The sequence below is a fragment of the Nuphar pumila genome, chromosome 3 (assembly GCF_984573655.1).
Source record: "Nuphar pumila chromosome 3, dmNupPumi1.hap1.1, whole genome shotgun sequence".
Taxonomy (NCBI): domain Eukaryota; kingdom Viridiplantae; phylum Streptophyta; class Magnoliopsida; order Nymphaeales; family Nymphaeaceae; genus Nuphar; species Nuphar pumila.
In genome coordinates, this window is record NC_143251.1 from 50,133,457 (window position 1) to 50,154,525 (window position 21,069).

Below are 21,069 nucleotides of genomic sequence, written 5' to 3' on the forward strand. Positions count from 1 at the left end.
AAGAAAATTTAATTAAAGATAAGAATTTATGCATGCATTGAAGGGCTTCAACATATGATAAGTCATGCATATTAACTACTTATGCCTTTTAACTTCTTGAAATGTATGAATTGATGCTCTCTTATTTAATTTAGTTGATCGAATAAGCATGACTAGTTGTGTAATTATTTCAGTTAATTCCAAATGCTAAACTATGAAATTTCTACTGAAATTCCTGCTTTGTATTTTTGTCTTACAAGTTTAGTATCTCACTCTTCTGAGACATGTTTTGTCTGAACCTATATGGTTTAATATTTTTAGGTAATGAGGAGTAGCTTACATGCGAAGGCGGGAGGTTGCAACGAAGACTCAGCCTACCTTTCCTTTTTACTTACAGGATTTCTAGACTTTGATTTATTATTATGTCAATAGACAAAAGTAATTAATATTTTGAATGATTGTGGACCTTGATTCATTTTATGCATGATGAGATCTATTTCTTTTAAGTTCCCACAATCGTATGGTTATGCATGAATACGAAAAGTAGCACGCCAACTTTTAGACCCGATGAGTTTTTCTACTGTTATATGTTAAAATATTTAAGGGTATTTAATTTTTTTTTTACCATTTTTGGGTTATAAAAATTGGGGTGTTAGAACTTGATATCAGAGTATAAGGAAAGAATGGCTCGAAGCTTGTCCAGCCGACTACCATCGTTGTAAGTATGATCTTCTTTTTTTAGTTTTAATGTTATGATTTTTTGAAATTGATTTTATTTTTATTAATTATCATAAATTTAGAACATAGATGTGTAGTAGGGTCATCTGGATGAAACTTTTATTTATGCAATGCTATGAAAATAATTTTCTTAATTATTTTATAATTTGATATTGAATTTCGAGGATGAAATTTTTTTAAGGAGTATAGGATGTAAAACCCAAGATTTTTTATTGAAAATGAAAATGAATAAATGACGAATTATTGGTGTATTCATGACTATAATCATGAATTCATGATTTTTTTGATATTCTTTATTTTGATTAATTATGAACCTTTATCATAAGTTATGAACATTATTTCAAGAATAATTGAAAAAAAGCTAAAATATGTGTACTAAGCAAGAAAGTAAATTATTTTTATATTTTTAGATTATGAATTTTGGATTTCTATCTAATATCATTGGATTGAACCCATAGAGTGAGACGATCCAAACAATGCCATTATTGTTTTTACAGAATTTTGGCCAATCAGTGGCTCATATATTAAATTAGAGTTGACCTTAACGTTTTTCATTTTGAGGGCATCAAAATCGACTATCTACATGCCCAAATTGGTGTTGATTTGAGCATTTTATTATCGACCGAAGTTTATGCCTAATTATAAGTCGAAAATTAACATTTTTTGACATCAACTAAATTTGTTTGTCAATCCGTATGCGTATGTTTAAATCTAATACCACCACGATGATCTATGTTTTGAGGGCTATCAAATTGACTATGTAAACATCCAATTCTGATGAATCTTTGGGTTTGTAGGTCCCTCAGAAGGTTACCTTGTTACTAGAGCCCAAGACATGGTAAAAAGTCTTTATTTTATTTTATAACTTAAGTAATTTTGAAATTTATTGAATTAGGTATTATAATTTATTTTTTTATTTTATTAATAAAATAAATTAATAAATATTAACTTCTTATATTAGAGATGAGACTCTTGTCTAAGCCCATCTATAAATAAAGACCCTCGTAAGAAGGATTAATAAGGTTAGTTTTATCTTCTTTCTTTCTTTCTTTCTCACGCTCCTTAGAGCCTTTCCATCTCTTTCTTGGATTCAAGAAAGGCCTTCACGTGATTTCAGCGGGTGTCTAAGGCCCTTCCCTAACTGGTAAAAGGTGCGGATCGGTCAGATCGTGCAAAAAGAATCGTCAGATCCTATGAAAAATATTTTTACGATAAAAGGTAGGTGATTTATGTTTTTCATGCAAGAATGAAGTTCTTGACATGGATTTTAACGACTTTTTATGAGTTTAGACTATGATTAGATCCTCCTAACCATGGGATTGTCTCAAATCTAAAGATCTATGAAAAAAAATAATTTTCTCAAATGAAAACCCTCTTTGAAATTGGTTTTTTCATAAAAACTGGTTTCTCAAAAAAAAAATCTATAAAATTTGTAAATACTTGAATTATGCTGTGATTTTCTTGCAAGTATCGATTTGTATTGGTAGGATATGTTATTGTAGACTTTCTGTAAAATTTTTATGGTTGAAATTTTGAGATATTACGATTTTGACAATATCAGGTATTTGAGAAAAGAAATCGATAAAATTTAAAAAGAACGTAGATTTTGTGGCTAGATTCATAAAATATTTGATGATTTTTGATAAATTATGATTACAGTCAAACCTCACCGTATCAACCCATACAACTGCTATCTGGGATGAGTACACTGAACCAATCAAGAGGTCTAGAAATATTGGATTTGGGCAACTATTGTACCAAATCTAAATCCCTTTACTTAGATTCCATATAGGAAACACCATCTTTTTTTATATTTACACGGAAAACCACCCACAGGATAAGAGACTTAGCTGCACTGGTTATGACTGCCGTACTTATGGTTGTTGTTTTGGCAACATAAAATTCCATGGGCTTACCCTTTGGCCCTAGGGAGTGGGCTTGCACAAGGGGTGACGTCCATGGGATTTGAACCTAGACCACATGTTTAGCGGCCTAGGCCCCATCCCACTACGCCAAGCACCTCTAGGGCATAAGCACCATCCGATTACTAATTGAATTCCTATCCAATACAGAGTTTTATACCCAAATCCAAACCAAATTGAAATCCAGTTTACATGTAAAAAGTAAGTATGATTGTCCATTTAAGCTAGTTAGATCCAGACTATTGGATATTGGTTTTTTACATTCGAATCAAATCTGATTATGTGATTTTCAACCAGGTAGGATCCATTAGCGGGCTTGGGGGGAGGGGAGAAGGTGCCGACCCCTTCGTCCCAGGTTCGACTCTACCCGGTATGCAGGTTCACTGGTGAGCTTAGTAAACGCTTAGGTGTCGGTGACCGCACCTGGAGATTACCGGCTTGGGCTGAAAACTTTGTCATAAAAAAAAAGGTCGGATTCAGTTTTCACCATCCCAACCGACTCCAACCCATTCGCAGTTTACACCCCTAGAGAGAGGTCCCATTAACTCAAGCACCGACCCGGACCCGACCTGCACCGCCAGGATCCAACGGCCAATATCCGCACCCTCGCACCGTTTCTCTCATCTGGTGGTCGGCACGTATCCACCGAGCCATGAATGTGCTCACCGAACCCCTTCCTCCCACACGTGCTAGGGTTCACGACCCGTGTTTTCACGAGTCCGGATTGGTCTATTTCGGACCCACCGGTGGACCCAAAGGGTAATTCCGGAAATAACAAAGGGAAGGAGGAGCGATTAGCGTGGCTAATGGCGAGTGATTAAGGTAATTTCCAAAATTAGAGAGAGGGAGTTACTCCCCAAAGGGGTAAGAAAGAACCCAATGTCCAGATTTTGTCTCCCATGGTGGAAAAAGTTGACTGACAGAAACGCCCTAGTCGTCTTTCCGTATTGTCCTTTGAGCCCTTCCTTTTCCCACCGTCGGCCTCACACAGACATGTACTAAAAAGCCAATCACACACAGACACACAGACACACACACACACACACACCATATACATATGAGTGATGAAGGGGAGATCTAGATTCGGTGTTTGGGCAAACAGAGTGAATGTTTTTTGGGGAGATGGGTGTCTTCAGATTGATGGGTTTTGCCTTTTGTTGATTGTTACAGTGTGGATTTGTCTCTTTTTCCTTGGATATCTTTTGGTGGATTGAGTTTTTCTTCCTCTTTTCTTTGGTTTTGAGTGCTTCTTCTGAGAGTGGGGTGTTTGGTGATTGGGATTGTTGGTGATTTGGTAGTTGGGACATTGATTTTTTGGGGGTTTTGAGGTTTGGGCTATGGATGGTTTTTGGTAATTTGGGTGTTTCCATTTTTATGTGGTGATTTTTTTCCATTCATTTTTGGTTATTTTCATATCTGTGGGTGGTTGTGAGGTTTCTTTCCATTTTGATGGTTTGATTTGTGGCATTGTTTTGGATTTTGGGTGATTAGATTTGGCGTTTGAGGAATTTGCAGTCATTCTGATCTCGCTCTTTTCTTTGGTTCTCTTTTGCGGCAAATAAGGTTGATTAGGGGAAATGGGGATGGTTTGGAAATTTCTTTTTTGAAATTTATGATTTTTTTTATTTGGGGATTTTATTCTTCATTGGATTTTTTATTTCTTTCCTTAATTTGGGGGTTTGTAATAATTGGGCTTTGTTGAGGTGGGGAGGGCATAAGCACAAATTGGAGTTCTTATTTATTATTTCTTTCTGAGGGAATTTAGGGATCTGGTTGACGTTGGGGATTATGGCATGTTGGATTCTGATGAGATTTCAGATGGTTTTGGAATGGTGATAAATGGTGTTTCTCAAAGGTGGTGAGATGAAGGCTGAGAAACTGAAGAATGCAATGCTATCTCGTTCAAGGTTTCAGATTTGGATGATTAGGGCAACAACCACTGTCCTCCTGTGGACTTGTGTGGTTCAGCTCACGGCATTGGGCGACATTTGGGGGCCAAGATTGCTTAAGGGATGGCCTTCTTGCTTCACTCAGTCACAGGTGGACCATTCTTCGCCGATCGGAAGTCGGAAAATCGTTCTTCCTCCTAAAAGTAAGTTTTTTTTTCACAGTCCCCCAATTCTCTGTTTTTTCTTTTCCATTGTGCGTTTTGTCTTGCTGATGATTGGAATTCTCCAGGCAATCGTAGTGTTCTTCTTCCTAAAATTACGTGTTATAGTTTCATTGGTTTGTCGCTTCTTTGGATGTTTTGATTTCATATTGCTTTGGGAAGAGTTTTTCATTTTCCCATTTTCTGTTTTTTGTTTTAATCTGTAACGTGAAGATTGGGATTGGTGTGGAACCACTGCTTATTCATTTGCTGGATTTTTCTCATCAATATCGAACATCATTGTTTGACGTAATATATTGGAGGTTTTATTCATTATATTTTGTGCAAAAATTGTGACAATCCGAATGGTCTTTCGCGACACTGTAGGATATTACAAGAACAACGGTTATTTGATGGTTTCGTGCAATGGTGGTCTTAATCAGATGCGAGCTGCGGTTAGTCTTCTGGATGTTTGGTTTGTTCAATTGGATATTTTTTTTCTTGTTATTACAAACTTTCACTTCTGTGATTCAAATTGAAGATTTCCTCTTGTGATGAAAACTGCAGATATGTGACATGGTTGCTGTTGCAAGATACATGAATGTAACACTAATCGTACCAGAGCTCGACAAAACCTCATTTTGGGCAGACCCAAGGTTAAAGGATTGTGCCTTTTCTATATTACTTGGAAAATATAGTTTCCAGTTATTGGAATTTCACTTTTCATTACAATGGTCTCTTTAATCGTGCTTGGTAGAAGCATTTCTCTCACTTACAACTATTGCCATGGATACATTGCAGTGAATTTGAAGACATATTTGATGTAGATCATTTTATAACATCCTTACGGGATGAAGTTCGAATTCTGAAAGAGCTGCCTCCAAGATTAAAGAGAATTTCTGAGCAAGGAACAGTTTTCTCGATGCCTCCTGTTAGTTGGTCCGACATCTCGTACTATCTTAATCAGGTGGGTTCTTTAGAGGTCCAACCTGTTCAAGTATTCTGAATTAAACATCCAGCCTTTTGGTTTGTAGGCTAATCTTTGAGCACATTTTTTGTCTTCTGCGAAATAGATCTTGCCCTTGGTAAAGAAGCACAAAGTTGTGCATTTGAATAGAACAGATGCTCGATTAGCTAACAACGGTCTACCTCTGGATATTCAAAAGCTGAGATGTCGAGTAAACTACCATGCACTGCGGTTCACTTCTCAAATTGAAGAGTTGGGTAGAAGAGTGATCAACCAATTACGTCGAAATGGCCCATTTGTGGTCCTCCATCTTCGTTATGAAATGGACATGTTAGCTTTTTCTGGTTGCACTCATGGTTGCACAAATGAAGAAGTGGATGAATTGACGCGAATGCGGTAAGCTCTATGACTCTATTGCTTATGATTTAGTTCTCAGATTTGGATATTGCTCATTTACAAAATTAATCACATGCTTGTAGGTATGCATATCCATGGTGGAAAGAGAAAGTTATTGATTCTCAACAGAAGAGAAAAGATGGTCTCTGCCCGTTGACTCCAGAAGAAACTGCTCTTATACTAAGGGCTCTTGATTTTGATAAAAATATTCAAATTTTTATAGCTGCTGGAGCAATATATGGTGGTGAACGCAGAATGGCTAGCCTTTCATTTGCGTTTCCTAATATTGTAAGTAGTAGAAAAGCATCAATATCTGTTATGGTTGATATTGATTGCTGGCAATCATCTGTAAATTAGTACACAAGATGGATTGTTTTAATGCTTTAAGACAGTAAGCCTCATAGGTGGATTCCATTTTCATATTCTTGTCATTTGTTGGTTTTCTGAGATTGTATTGGCAACACGTTTCCACATCAGCTGACAATTATCTTGTGACCATTGAGCAGGTCAGAAAGGAAATGTTATTAGGATCTTCAGATCTTAAACCTTTCCGAAATCATTCTTCACAAATGGCTGCGTTGGATTATATGGTTTCATTAGAAAGCGATGTTTTCATCCCCACTTATGATGGTAATATGGCAAAAGTCGTTGAAGGCCACCGAAGGTACTTGCTGTTTTGTTTTAGCTTGAACTCATTCTGCATTCTCATTACTCCTGTATGCTCTTCTAACTTGTTACTGCCTCCATTGTTAAATTGGAAGGTTCTTGGGATTTAAGAGAACAATCTTACTGGATAGAAAGCTCTTGGTTGATCTTATTGATCAGTACACAAGTGGATCCTTGTCATGGGATGATTTCTCATTGGCCGTCAAACATGCTCATGAAAATCTGAAGGGAATGCCCCGGAGTAGGCTAGTTGTTCCAGATAGACCCAAAGAAGAGGATTATTTTTACACCAACCCACAAGAATGTTTGCCTCCTTTGGATGATGATGATGAAGATGACATGCTAAAGATCGACATGTAATTGATTGAATTCATTTTTGGGCGTTTCTCAAATAATACAGGGACAATTTTTTGGATGCTTCGTTGAGCACCAGGAGAGGATGTGCGACGTTCAGGAGAGGTTAATAAGTTGGAGTTGAACAGATTGAACAGACTGCTGGTTGAAAAATCAAGTCCGTGTATTGATTGGAGGGATAGTTGCTGAAGGTGCCACCTGAGATCGAAGAATGTTTTTTGCAGTTAGTTACATCCTGTTCATTGTATGTTATTGGCTCTCATCTCAACAGCACCAACTCAAAGCTGTGGAATGGACGTGCAGTTTTGAGGCTATCTGCATCCTTACCAATGTATGAGATGTTCTTGGGCTGAATCTAAAGGATTTCAAAAGGGAGGCTGGAAAACACTTGTTGCTTCTTCCATTACTATATTTTGTAGTATACTCATTTCACGCTTCTTTTCCTTTTCTACCCTTTCACCTACCATCTCTCATATATATTACATGTTTCTAGCTCAACTGCTACGTGCCTTTCCAAGCCTTGTAGGCCCCCAGAGAAAGAATCACCATTTGAAGTGCACATTCTTAATGAAGATTATTCATTGATTATTCTACCATTTGTGCAAAGGTAGCATCGTCATTCTTTTTGTTTCTTGTTTGGTCTGATGCTTCATATTGCTGAATTGCTTTGACTACCTGTTAGCTTTTGGAATATTTGTTGGTATGTGAGCCAACACAGATAATTCTGCAGCCAAAGATAACAGCTTCTTATCATTGACAAATCATCATATCAGCTGCCTTCCTTTTTTTTTTCTCTGACAGGTGAGTCCAAGGGTGAGCCTCTGTCACTTGGCTAATACGACTCTATTGCTGGCTTCAGGGCTGATTACTTTAGATAAGCAGTTACTTTCATCAGTTGCTGTTGTGTTTTGATGCGATTCTCTGCTTTTAGGCTTCAAAAGCTACCCGTGTAAGGACTATGCCTGTGAATCTCAAGAATTTTCATCACCAATATTTCCAATTGCATTCCCATATATGCCAGTGCTATGTTTTGTGCACTATTTCACTGAGAAGGGAGGGTGAATTAGAGGTTTTACTTGGATCTGCAACTCATGGCATTTGCGTAGTGGGTCCCACATGAAAATGGTGATCCATGATCCCAAAAACATGTGTTGCAGATCCAAGCAAAACCTCTAACATAACATGACTTATTTGGGTCCCACAAATCATGCTGCTGCTGGAATCACAGGCCTCAACAACCCCAGAAAATGGTCAGTAGCATTCCAACTGCTGGGATAATCTCTTATGGTTTTTCTGGTTTTCATTTGTATTGTTCTAATTAGAGTTGCCTTTGGAGCTGCATATGCGCAACTGAAACAACCTCCAAAATAAAAATGAGTTGAATATAGATCTATTTGATAGGGTCTTGCAAGACAAGTTATTAATGAGAACACTAATTTCTATCGAATGGAACGGGCAGCCGAAAAAATTGATGGACTGCTTAGATTTGACAAAGAGCAAATGTTTTGCAGGATCCAGTTCAAGATGGCTAATAACCAATTGTCCAAAACCTTTTTTATTGATAGCCAAGCTGGGGTTAGGCAGACCCCCCACCATTGAGGTTTCAACTTGCAAAGTCCCAACACAAGGTGTTGAGCACTTACTGCTTCCAAACAAGTGGAGCCCCCGTTGGTATAAAACCAACTCAATCTGACGGCATAGATGCATTTGTCATGATTTTCAGCCAAGGTCGATTGTGTGTTTCCAACATAAAAACACCATTTTTTGAGCTATGAAGTGTTCGTACATTATAGGTTTTTGATTTTTTAAGTTCTTGGAAAATGTGATTACGTGTTATAGATTCAAAATTCATATCCTACTAAAAAACCATGTAAATGGCATCTATAGCGTTTGATTTACAAAAAATTAAAGAGTATTTTTACTCAATAGCTTCGAACAGAGAGAGAGCATTTTTTTTTTGAAAGGCTATGGGGTTAGTCTGATCCCTGCCAGATATCTCTTAAGCCCCCCCATGTGACAGAGGGATTCGAACCTGGGCCTTCAGCTTGGGCACAGGACCCCGCATACCACCTCGGTGTTTAGAGAGAGAGAGAGCATTTTTAGTTGGTTAAAATGAATCAGCTAGTTGTTTCACTCTTTAAGACTTGAAAAAATATATTTTTTTGGAGTAAAATTTATAGTTTTCTTTTCCCTTTTGTTATATCCTTTTTATTTTAAATGCAAACATTTTCCGGCACTGTAAAATCTTGGTTTTGCCTCTGAGCTTTCCCTTACCCGTGTCCTGTCAATTATAGCAAGAATCCAGCAAATTTTGAATATGAATTACGTCATGTAAAGCGTTGTCTTGTGAGTTGTGACCAAAGAATATGCAACACTGAAATACAAAATTCTGATAAATAACTTGATTTTCTCCTCAAAGACAAAACAGCATGATTCTAGTCACATTAGCTGAGGACAACTGGCTAAAAAAAATACTTTTTGACAGCCATGGTAATTTGTAGGGACATGCGTAACCTTGCATTCTTTTAGTGGTACGGATTGCACCCTACCCTTCATCTAGGAGATCAATGTCTGAACAAGCAGTATGTAACTCAGATGGGTCCCACATTTTAGTACTTAAAAAATCAGTATATGCATTTGAAACACAAGCCTCAGCCCTCGAATGGGCTTAAGTACTGAATGTTTCTGTGGGTCCCACTTAAAACAAAATTGGTAGGGCAAGCTGTTGGTCATGGAAAACTCCTCTGACGCCCCTAACGGTAACTTAGTAGCGTCATGCATAGCGCTGCATTATCTAATGGTTTCAGTGCAGTGCAGTAAAAATAATAAAATAGTGTTCGCATGTGTCCGGTCGTGTCGCACCGTGTCCCCCCTAAATGCAGGACTCTAACTGGCGTGTTCCATTCGACGACAATATCAAAGAGTATTATAATGAGCTGCATGTAACTTTGAGTGCCACCAGCCATTCAATCGTAGTGGGTCCCACCAGAGAATCGCCACCTAGCATCAACTTTCAGTTTGGGGGTTTTCATACCATTGAATGAATGTGCGGTTGGTGCGCAAAAGACTATTGGTCCCTCCCCCTCTGATTTGCCGAGAAGGTAAAAAGTGAAAAAATGTCTTCATTTCTTTCATGGGTATGGACCAAAAGCAATGTTGTCAGTATCGGTATCGGGCCCTGTATCGTTTGACCAATGATTCAGGTGAAATACCGATAGTCAAGTGAATCGTTCTAAATCGGCTAAAAATAATTAAAAAAATATTACTTGCGTGTTAAAGCTAAAGTTGTTAAAATAATATTAAAAAAGTAATTTAAGTATTTTTTACATTTATTAAAAAATAACTGATTGAAGGGTGAAGCGTATCGATCTTCTGCCAATACAGGCTGATACGCACCGATAGTGACAACATTGACCGAAAGTATTGAAACTTTTTCCCTTATTCAAGAAGGTTCCTACAAGGTTTTGGTAACCAGGGGTATGACGTCCACATGGCCCCTTTTGGAGTACTAAGATATTGGTATTGGATTAATATGTTAGGTTGGCAGAATTTATTATAACCAACCTTTTTTGAGAATGTAAATTGAAGAACTTGTCTTAACATGAGGAGAGGAGCATCTTGGCATTCTTTTAATAGAACATGGGATTTTTCACATTAAATTTTTTTATTGAAGGTCATTTATCAAATGCACCTTTCATTCATTGATATGCTGTCCTTGCTCATTAAGCTACTACAGTGTAATCTCTGGGGCTACAAAACCAAATTCATGTTCATGTGCCTTAATTGGATTGTGCCCAGATCCAAAAGAGATGATCTTGATACCCAATGAATAACAGTGGATCCTTGAAGTCTGGATCTTGTTACAATAGAAAACTGTGAGCTAAACATCAGTTGAATCTGTCTGAATCGACCCTTTCTCTAATTATCCAATCCATTGATTGTCCTACTAGACATGCTCTAAGTGAGAAGCTAGTGGCCTCTGGTTGGTAGAACCCTTGAGGTTTCCCTTGCCCACACCATAGAGTACACCTAGTTTCGACCTGCAGCAAGGGACCCACCCGTGAGTTTTGAACTTGTGACGTGGTAACATTCACAAGTTGCCTCTATCAGATGAACAGAGCCCTTGTCGGCAGATATACCCAAATATCCAATCTATATGAAAGCCATATCCATATAATTTTTTAATGGGTCTGATTTTTTGATCAAACCCAAGTTGACGCATATCTGACACTTTCAAGTTTCAACACTTGGCATATAAGATCTACAGGTGTGTTGTTTCTATATTTTCAATGCGATGAGCACAATGATCAAGAAAATACCATCCCTTGTTATTGGTGGGTGTACTTCCTTATGTTAAAACATTTATGCTTTGGATATGCTTAACTACAATAATGATTTCACCTGAAGAGTTTTAACACAGTGTCCAATGAGATCCACATTTAGTAACCCTTGAAAAGGGTTCAACAATATTTTATTTTATTTTTTTATTTTTATTGGGAGAAACCGCCCCCAGTTTCAAATACCTAGCCTAGCCGCGCTGGCTCAGCCTGCCCTACTTACTGTCTCTGTCCATGTGGGTGTGATATGTCATGAAATGTCAAAAAAATTCAAGGTTGCCGTGAGCCACCTTCTTGTTCTGTACCTGCTATCCGTGTCATGTCAGCAAGGTTGTCAATGGGATCAGGTATTGAAGCTGCCAACAGGGCCAGAGATTCAGACCGGGTTTGGGACAATCTTGGATTTAGACCCTTCAGATGCAGCATGACCCAGATCTAAGTCAAGTTTATTGAGCCTCATACAGCCAGGGATAGCTTGATCCAACCAGAACCTGATCCAGCTCATTATCCTCCATGAAATCCAAGGGAGAAAAAATAAAGAGAAAAGAAACTGCTATGAGGTTCTCCACGACTAATGCTTGAAACTAGGGATGCAAATGGGTCAGATCCAGGATGAAAATTTGGAATTTTTTAGCTGTTCCGGATCGGACCAGATCCGACCCATTTGCATCCCTGCTTGAAATTCTCTTGATTCCTCGCACAAAGTTCAAGCTGCATCAGGTCCAAACTGCAAGTGCATCTGGATATGAATTTTTGGACCTAGACCGGTCACATATAAGCTTTTGTTCGGCCTGTCTCATCATTAGGAAGCCGAAAGACAGGCAGGCGTGGCCAAGTTCCAAGATTGATCCGGTCCATTGAAAACATCTCTCCACATTTATCTATATCTCTCTCTATATATATATTCTATACTTAAAGTTGAAAGAGGGGTATTTGTGTGCAAAAATATTTTGCTTTAGAAGCTTTTTAAAATGACATGAAAATTATGTTGAGTTCAGATGTCTTTTTCAAAATTGTTAGCATATTTTGTCATAGTGCCCCATCACACAAGAGAGAGAGAGAGAGAGAGAGAGAGAGAGAGACTACCATCCCCCCAACTAGATAGTAAACCTACCATATTCAAAGATATCTAAAGCACCGAAATTCTAAATTTAAGCATAAGAGAGAAATTAATCAAATAACGTTACCTAATGTTAAATTCATTTACCACGTTGGGATGCACTTGAGAACGTGAGATTAGCATCCGATAAAGATGTTAAATTATGGATAAAATTTTCTGAGTTGCCAAATTATAGTCGTATTGAATTTTGGTGAAATTGTTACATTTAAATTTTGGTAAAATTGTTTTAATAATTAATAAAAATAGCCAAATTATGCTTAATTTATAGGTAACTAAACCAATTATAAAACTGTTAAAAGATACCAATTATTTAATTATATTATAATATCTATGTCTAAGGCAACATATATAATAAGATTCATAATTTCTAAATTTTGGAAAACCCATCAATCTCCATTTTTCAACCTTTGTTCATGCTCTCCTTTAGGAGGGCGGTTTGGCTAGTGTTCACGAAACCCCATCTAACCTATTTCTGTTTCTCTTTTCTCTTTTTTTTTTTTTGATAAAGAGAGAAAAATGCTGATCGAGTTCATTAGCCTAAAACCTTTAGGTCCTTCTTGACCATCAGGGAGTATATTCAGTTTTTAGCTTCATGGTAAAGAATGTAAACCCATGTGTTCCGAACTCTCAGCGTCTTAGTCAACTTGGTGATGTTCATGAGTCGCCCCTAACATATTAGGGCAGCTCTGGTAGGTAGGGGTGCCAATGGGTTGGGTTTAACCTGAACCTGACCCCTACCATACCCTGTAGGGTTAGGGTTTGGTGATAAACAAGAAGGTCCGATTAGAATCTGGGTCGAACTCGAAGGGTGCGATTAATATATGGATCCAGGTATGATTTGTAAAATTTCATACCAGACCCGAGTTTCGACTAAGATCCATATATAATTTTTTAATGTAAAAATGATAATTTTTTTTATTATTTTATAGAGTATAATTCAGGTCTGGTTCGTTTGGTTTCACCTTGGTCCGAACCAAACCCAAACCTGACCTGTTGACACCCTGCGTATAAGCTGTTTCTACCTGTACTTTGATGGGTAAATGAGAAAAAGTGAGCAAAGAGTAACTCAGCTTTTGGGCTATTACATTTAACACGCTTAGCCCTGATTGTTCAGCTTATCTTTGTTTGAATTTTTAAAATAAAATGACTAAAAATGCTCTTAATTTAATTTCTTAACACATCTCATTCTCAAGATTTTTGGCATTGGAAATTTTATAACAAATTGACGTTTCTTATTTTTCAAGAAAATATATAGAAAATCTTAGCAAGTCTATAATGAAAAACATAATAAATAGTAAAATTTCTAAAATGTTTCAATGAGGTATGTTGATGAATCGGATTTCATCTGATACCCGACTGAATCTGACTTCCTTTACTCAGATTTGGTAAGCCAAAACCATATACAATAAAATTGGATGCGGATATGGGCAAGATTTTTTGCTGCCTAATCCAAGGGATATCTGGATTTAATGGATATTCAAATCCGATTACATGTAAAAAAAAGCAGACTTGGTATGAGTGAGCTTTTCATCATATGACTTTGAATTCAAATTCAAATTCAAATCCATTTAATTTAAGCAACATTTGATTACTCAGATATGGTATTAGCCATATCTAATCCAAATATGAACAATTTACATCCCTAGTTTTAATAATTAGATTATAAGATCATGATAATATCAAAATAAATGTGATAATGTTGCCCCAAGGGAAGTTGGCGTAGTGGGGTGGGGCCTTGGCTGTTAGATGGACAGTCAAGATTTGATTCTCAAGGGCACCGCCGCTCTGCGCAAGCTAATAAGTAGCATAGGCCCCGGGGGCAGGGGTCCTAGCCTAGGAGTTTTACACTGCCGGCACAACGACCATAGGTATGGCAGCTGAGCCAGTGCGACCAGGTCTTCGTGCTGGGTGCGGTTTCTTCGGGTTATAAATTCAAAAAATGTGATAATGTTTCCATATGTTGAAAATATGCAAGATTTTGAAAAGTCTTGTAGTGACATTGAGAATTTCATGGCAGAGCCAGACCTGTAAAGAGGCCAATGAGGCTTGGGCCTCAGGGCCCCTAGGCCCAAAAAAATTTTAGGGGCCCATTTTTAAGGCCAGTGAGTATTGTTTAGGTAGTTTATATAAATATTTTATATATTTTTATTTAATATAATATAAATATTTGGAATATTATATTTGTTTAATGTGAATGCAAATTTTATTGTTATTTTGATTCTTTAAAAAAAATTAAAGGCGCTGCCCCCGAACTCCTACTATTAATAGGGGGCCCATTTTTTCCTTCCGCCTCAGGCCCCATAAAACACAGGTACGGCTCTGTTTCATGGTATGACAAAATCTCATAAAATATCTTAGCGCACTAAAAAATACTCTTACTATTAGTTTCGAAGCTGAAGTAAATTTATGGAATGTAGAAGATAACTGCTTATTGATGAGTTCAGGTGAACTTGATAGAACTAAACCAAAAGTTACAAGAAATTTGTGGCTCGTTTGCCAAAGAATGCAACAATCAATTACCATTGCTATAAAACAAGCTACATATTCTTTTATATTTAGCTTGTATTCAATCGTCATGAGTTAGTTGCATGTTAGCATTGAAGAATACGGATTATATTTTGTCACGACACCATGAAGTACAAACATTTATTTTTCCATTTTGTTAATTTTTTTTTCATGAAACTAACTATTACAGATATAATGCTAGCAGATGCACTTGACTCAGACATCCATTGGTAGTTAAAATTGGATTAGGAGGTTGGTAGTTAGTAAGTGTCCTCTTTCTTGAATTCTGTTAATGAGACTGATTTCTCATGTATTGTGAGAGGACACCTTTGATGTAAATGCATAAAAATAGAACCTAAGGAGAGAAATAAAGTGTCTTGGTTGTTGCTGATTTAATCTCTTTCCCATTCTTTCATGCCTCTCTTGGCTGGAATTGAGCGTGAACCATGCCATGCTCCTAACAAATTGTTGTCTGAGCCACCTTTGAGTTTGAAAGACTATTCAACAAGATCCAAGGTGTCTTTCAAGATCATTTGCTTGGCATGTCCTTCAGCGGCTTGAGAGATGATCTTGAAATTGAGGTTAGGTCATTTAGGGTAGCCACCTTAAGCCAGGCAATAGCAAGATCACAGGAACCCCTCTCTTCCTATCAAGCAATTAACTCAGCAAGAACATGATGACATGCTTAAGAATGGAGTCTATTTTAATTAAATATGGAGAGAAATGGAATAGATCTCATTAGTGCAAATCTTTATGCATCATTCAAATTGTGCCAGATGAGGTTAATCAGAAATTGATGATGAAACTTTTGAGTTCATCAATTCACAACCACCTGAGATTTCCATGCAGGCTATCAGTGTTGGATCTGAGTATGGGATCTAATGTAGCCATAAATGAAAATTAGAAAGCCACACAAACGGTGGGCGCATAACTCACAGGAAACTCAGCCCATGCATTAAAAATAAAGCTTAAATGTGAGAAATAAATATATTGAATATGAGATAGAAAATTTCTCTTTTTTCACTGTCCACATCCTCGATCCTAAAATTCCTACAGTAATATTAGAGCATTATTACATATGCGCGCGAGGACTTGGCCTAACTGCCGCCAAACATGATCACCCTCAGAAAAACGCAAAACAGGTTAGTGTTTTTCCTTTTCCCGCTGGAAATCCGGGTCGCCGAAAAACACATGCCTTTCCAAGGTACGTTTCGTACCGTATTTTTGGCCGTTGTTCGAATGGGCCGGCGAAACCAGGATTGCCGTTAGAGTGGGTCGGAAGGAGGAGGCCATCTCTACCTAACTTCCCTCAGAAATAAAAAGAAAAAGAAAAAGAAAAAGAAAAAGAAAAAGAAAAAGAAAACAAAACAAAACAAAACTCAGGAAACCCCCGCCAGAAAACCAGGAACCGCCGATTGTATCCGGCGGTGTTGCCTGAGGGAAGCGGCTGCAGAGGAGGGAGGGCCTCCGTCGGACAACCGTCCCCGATGGAGTTTCACACGCTGGAAAAACTAAGAACCACCGGCTGTGTCCTGCGGTGCTGCCTGTGTGTAGCGGCTGGGGATGCCGCTGCCGGAGAAAGGCTGCCACCGAGAAGAACCATTCGTTGGGAGGCTGCCAGAGAGAGACTGCCAGTGAGAGGTGGCGGCAGTGTGAACAGGGGAAAATCAGAGGGAGGAAAAACCATCAGTAGGCAAAAATGGTGTGATAAACCACTACGTTGGTGGTGGTTACCCTAGATAAAGCTCTCCCATGGAAGGTGTTCCTTCCATTAAACCGGCACAGAATAGGGGGGAACGGTTGCACAAACCGTTCCCACTCTGTCCCTATAAAAGGGTATCATGAGCGACCCCCTGAAAATACGAGAGAGGGTTTAGAGCTTTACCTCTTCATTCAAAGTATTTCCATCCGACCGCGCTGCGATTGTGGAGGGCCGCAGTCCGGGTGAGGAGAAACCACTCCATGCTTAGATCAACCTATACTCCATCCTCCAGTCGACCTCCACCACCGGTAGAAGTAATCTTATGGCTGCCTCAGGTACGCAGTTCTCTATGTTTTAACACAGTGTTTTCCTTGTTGGGTTATGGGCCTACGCCATGCTTCCGTTGAGAGGGCTCGATGGTGTTTTTCCGGCAACTGTTGCCATTGGGCGACAGTGTTTTTCGACAAAGTGGAGTCGCTGTGGGGCGATGTTGCAAGCTGTCGACAGCAGGTCATCGTGGGGAGACATGGTGATGCCAACAACCGACAACTGTCGTCATAGGACGACAGAGTAAAAAAAAATCAATTTAGACCGACTTACCTCCAGATTTGGGGGTTTTAGTCGAGAAGGGCGCACCAGCTTCTCCTGTTGCCTTTTCTCCTCCATTAGGGTTCTACAGAGTCGATGAAGTTGTCATCGGCTATTGTCGAGTCGCTGGAGCACGACAGTGAGGCTTGTCATGACTGGTTTCGCCCCACCAGCGAAAGCAAGTGATCATTGGGTCACTGACGGTGGCAGCAGCCTGCCTTTGTCGTCAAATCGCCGGCAATCGTCGGATTGCCGGATCGCCGCGGCCGATGATGGAAATCTTCATCTGCATCCGGAGGAGAAAGAGCGAAATAGGGTTTTCTAAAACCCTATTTCATGTTTCAGGTTCTTTTAAAACCCGTTTCGGTTCCCGGGTCCCGGTTTGGGTCCGGACCCGCCCCACTCGAATCCGATCTATATGGTTATTTGGATCGGATCCGAGATTCGAGTGGGGGACCCATTCTGATTCGATCCATGACCCACATATTTTTGGATCCGTATCGGATCCATAACTGGACCCGATCCATAAAAGCTTCTTCAGATCGGATCCGGTTCTCGGGTAATGGATCCAAAATCCTTTTGACCTTGACCCGTTATGATTTAGGATTCAGATCAGGTCTGAGAGATTCATTTTGGATCTCTGAAACCACACCTGATCCATCAAGATCCTTTGGATCGGGTTGCGGTTTAGACTTGGATCTCATGACTCGTACAGATCCATGAAATTGATTCAGATCAAATTCAATTACAGGTCGTCGGGTCTCAAATCTCGAATCCGAATGTCATTCTCTGGATCGGATCCGGGTAAGCCGGATCTGGTTTTTTCAGTAGTAGATCCAGAATCTAGTTTAAACCGGATTATACGGTTCTCGACCAGCTTGACATAATCGATCCAATCAGCCTGTAACAAAGACTGAACCGGTATTTCTGAACCGATCCGGATCTCTTTGGAACCGGTTCTCAGACAACTGAGACTGGTTCACTGTTGCAGAGACTAGTTCAGATTGTTACAAACTCGGTTCGGTACTTTTTGAACCAATTCAGAGCTTTATATGACCAGTTCATCTAGTTTTCAGACCGGTTCGTGGGTCATATGACGGGTTCTTTGCGTTTTAAGACCGGTTCGTGGATCATATGACCGGTTCATCAAGTTTTCAGACCAGTTAGTGGGTCATATGACCGATTTATCCAGTTTTTGGACCGGTTTATGGGTCATATGGCCGGTTTGTCCAGTTTTCAGACCGGTTCATTCAATTTTGAACCATTTCGGGGGTTATTTGACCGATTATTTGCATTTTAAGACCGGTTCAAGGCGTTATTTCATATTGACATCAAGGATAGTTAGATGACTTAGTGTATTCACGTCACCAAAGTTGCTGAATACACGTATATCGTCAAATAATTTCAGTACTATCATACAGTTTAAGCCAATATTAACATTATACTTAAATTCGCGAAACGATAAATGACCCAAAGGTAGTTTTATCGTGTTTTAAATTTAGGTAGGGTAGAATAAGGTAAATATGTCGAGATACATCACACATGTGTATCCAAAGGTACCTTGTGTCGATGGTCTAACTTCACAAGAACCTTAGTTTTATCGAATATGGTCAGTAGACGAAGTTGTTTCGCGTGTCGAAGCTCTTACCAAAGTAGGACTCCAATGACCCCCTTCACTTGCCTGAAAATAAGCATATTAAGAGACTTTATTCTTTTGCTTTTTCTATTAAAGTTTTAGTTTTGTATGAATGCTTCTTGATACATGTCTTTTGTCATGCAGTTTCTACTTCTGTGATTTTAGATGGCTCTAGCCGTATACCTTTTCTAGATAGATCAAATTTTAGTTACTGGAAAGAGACTGTACTTTTTACATTAGGGTATATGGATCTGTATCTGACCCTAAGGATAGATGAATCCGCTGCTCTAACTGATCAAAACACTGCTAAACAAAAGAGTGCTTTTGAGAAGTGAGAGCGCTCGAATAGACTTAACCTGTTGCTTTTGCAATCTAAGGTGGATAAGAATATTCGTAGTGTCATACCACAATGCAGGACAGTTAGAGAGTTTTTAAGTGCTATTGAAGCACAATTTGTGAGTTCAAACAGGTCCAGAGTCAGTACCCTGATGTCTAAACTCATATCTATGAAATATACTGGAGGGAAAAACATTCGCCAGCACATTTTGGAGATAAGGAACATAGCGTCTCAGCTAAATGACATGAAGCTCACCATCTCTATTTTTTTCCTAGTGCATTTAGTTCTATCATCCTTACCTTTAGAATACAGACCTTTCAAAATCTCTTACAATACATATAATGATGAATGAACGTTCAATGAACTTATGTCCAAGTGTGTTGAAGAAGAAGAGATGTTGAAAGGGCAGAAGGTGCATAGTGCACATATGACTTCTCATGCATCCAAGGTAGGACCAAGGAAGAATGCATTTAAAAGAAATGCTAGGAAGAAGCCAACTGAGGATAAGTAATCCCAAGACAAGCAATCTGACTCTGCTCACATAAAGTGTTTCTTTTGCAAGAAGAAGGGACACAAGAAGGTAGATTGCATAAAGTACAAGAAGTGGTAGGAAAATAGAAGTAATTTGTCATTTGTTTCTCATGAATGTAATTTATTACAAATTCCTGAAAATAGCTGGTGGATTGATTCTGGTGCTACTGTTCATATTTTCAACTGTCTACAGTTGTTCCTGAGCAGAAGAGAACCAACAATGCATGAGAAGAGCATCTATTCGGGAAACATGATGCGTTCACATGTGAAGGGTGTTGGAATCTGCAAGATTACTCTAGATACAAGCGTAGTTTTAGATCTTCATGATGTCTTTTATATTCTATCATATAGTAGAAACTTAATTTCAATTTCAAAATTGGATAAATTAGGATATTGTTTTAAGTTTAAAAATTCTAAATTGTTCATTTATAGAAATTAAATTGAAATTGGTTTTGTATCAGTTTATGATGGTTTGTATAGATTGAACGTGAAGATCCAAACTCATGAGTCCCTAACTTCTGAATACGCATTGGTTGGAAATAAACGTAGCTTGATAAATGATAAATCTTACATGCTTTGGAATGGAAGGTTGGGTCATATCTCTGAAAAGAGAATAAAGAGACTCATAAATGAAGGGATCTTGAAATCTTTAGATTTTACCGACAATGACCCATGTGTTGATTGCATAAAGGCTGAGCATACAAACACATATAAAGAGGGTATCAAACGCAGTAGTGAGATATTAGAGATAGTTCACACAAATGTATGTGGACCTTTTACCTCCTGTTACACAGGCGATAAATATTTTGTCACCTTTATTGATGACTATTCATGATATATGTATCTCTACTTGATTTTTGAAAAATCTGATATTTTTCAGATGTTTAAGGAATTTAAGAAAGAAGTTAAGAAACAAACCGATAAAGTTATTAAAATAGTTAGGTCTGATAGAGGTGGTGAATATTATGATAGGTTTACTGAGATGAGGCAAAGAGAAGGACCATTAGCGCAATTTCTCAAAGAGAAAGGCATTGTGCCTCAATATACCATGCCTGGTAGTGCCTATTAGAATGGTGTAGCTAAAAGAAAAAATTATACGCTTAAATAAATGATTAGAGCTATGTTGAATTATTCAACACTTCTCATGAAGTTGTGGGGTGAAGCCTTAAAGGACTGCTGTGTATATTTTGAATAAGGTACCT

General features: G+C 38.4%; 1 protein-coding gene across 1 annotated transcript; it reads left to right on the forward strand.

The window, feature by feature from the left end:
• The first annotated feature begins 3,688 nt into the window (after window positions 1-3,688).
• On the forward strand, window positions 3,689-7,705 carry LOC149842859 (rhamnogalacturonan I rhamnosyltransferase 1-like). Its single transcript, XM_089999489.1, has 8 exons — window positions 3,689-4,731; window positions 5,116-5,183; window positions 5,296-5,384; window positions 5,530-5,695; window positions 5,802-6,091; window positions 6,175-6,379; window positions 6,598-6,755; window positions 6,853-7,705. Exons 1-8 carry the CDS (start codon window positions 4,479-4,481, stop codon window positions 7,115-7,117), a joined length of 1,494 nt encoding a protein of 497 aa, XP_089855615.1. The 5' UTR covers window positions 3,689-4,478; the 3' UTR covers window positions 7,118-7,705.
• The last annotated feature ends 13,364 nt before the right edge of the window (window positions 7,706-21,069 follow it).

What these genes read in the sequence shown, in the direction of transcription:
- LOC149842859 (XM_089999489.1), top strand. Translation starts at nt 4,479, where the DNA reads ATGGTGTTTCTCAAAGGTGGTGAGATGAAGGCTGAGAAACTGAAGAAT. An exon ending in GATGAATTGACGCGAATGCG is followed by an intron (nt 6,092 to 6,174) that starts GTAAGCTCTATG and finishes ACATGCTTGTAG; the next exon opens with GTATGCATATCCATGGTGGA. An exon ending in GTCGTTGAAGGCCACCGAAG is followed by an intron (nt 6,756 to 6,852) that starts GTACTTGCTGTT and finishes TTAAATTGGAAG; the next exon opens with GTTCTTGGGATTTAAGAGAA.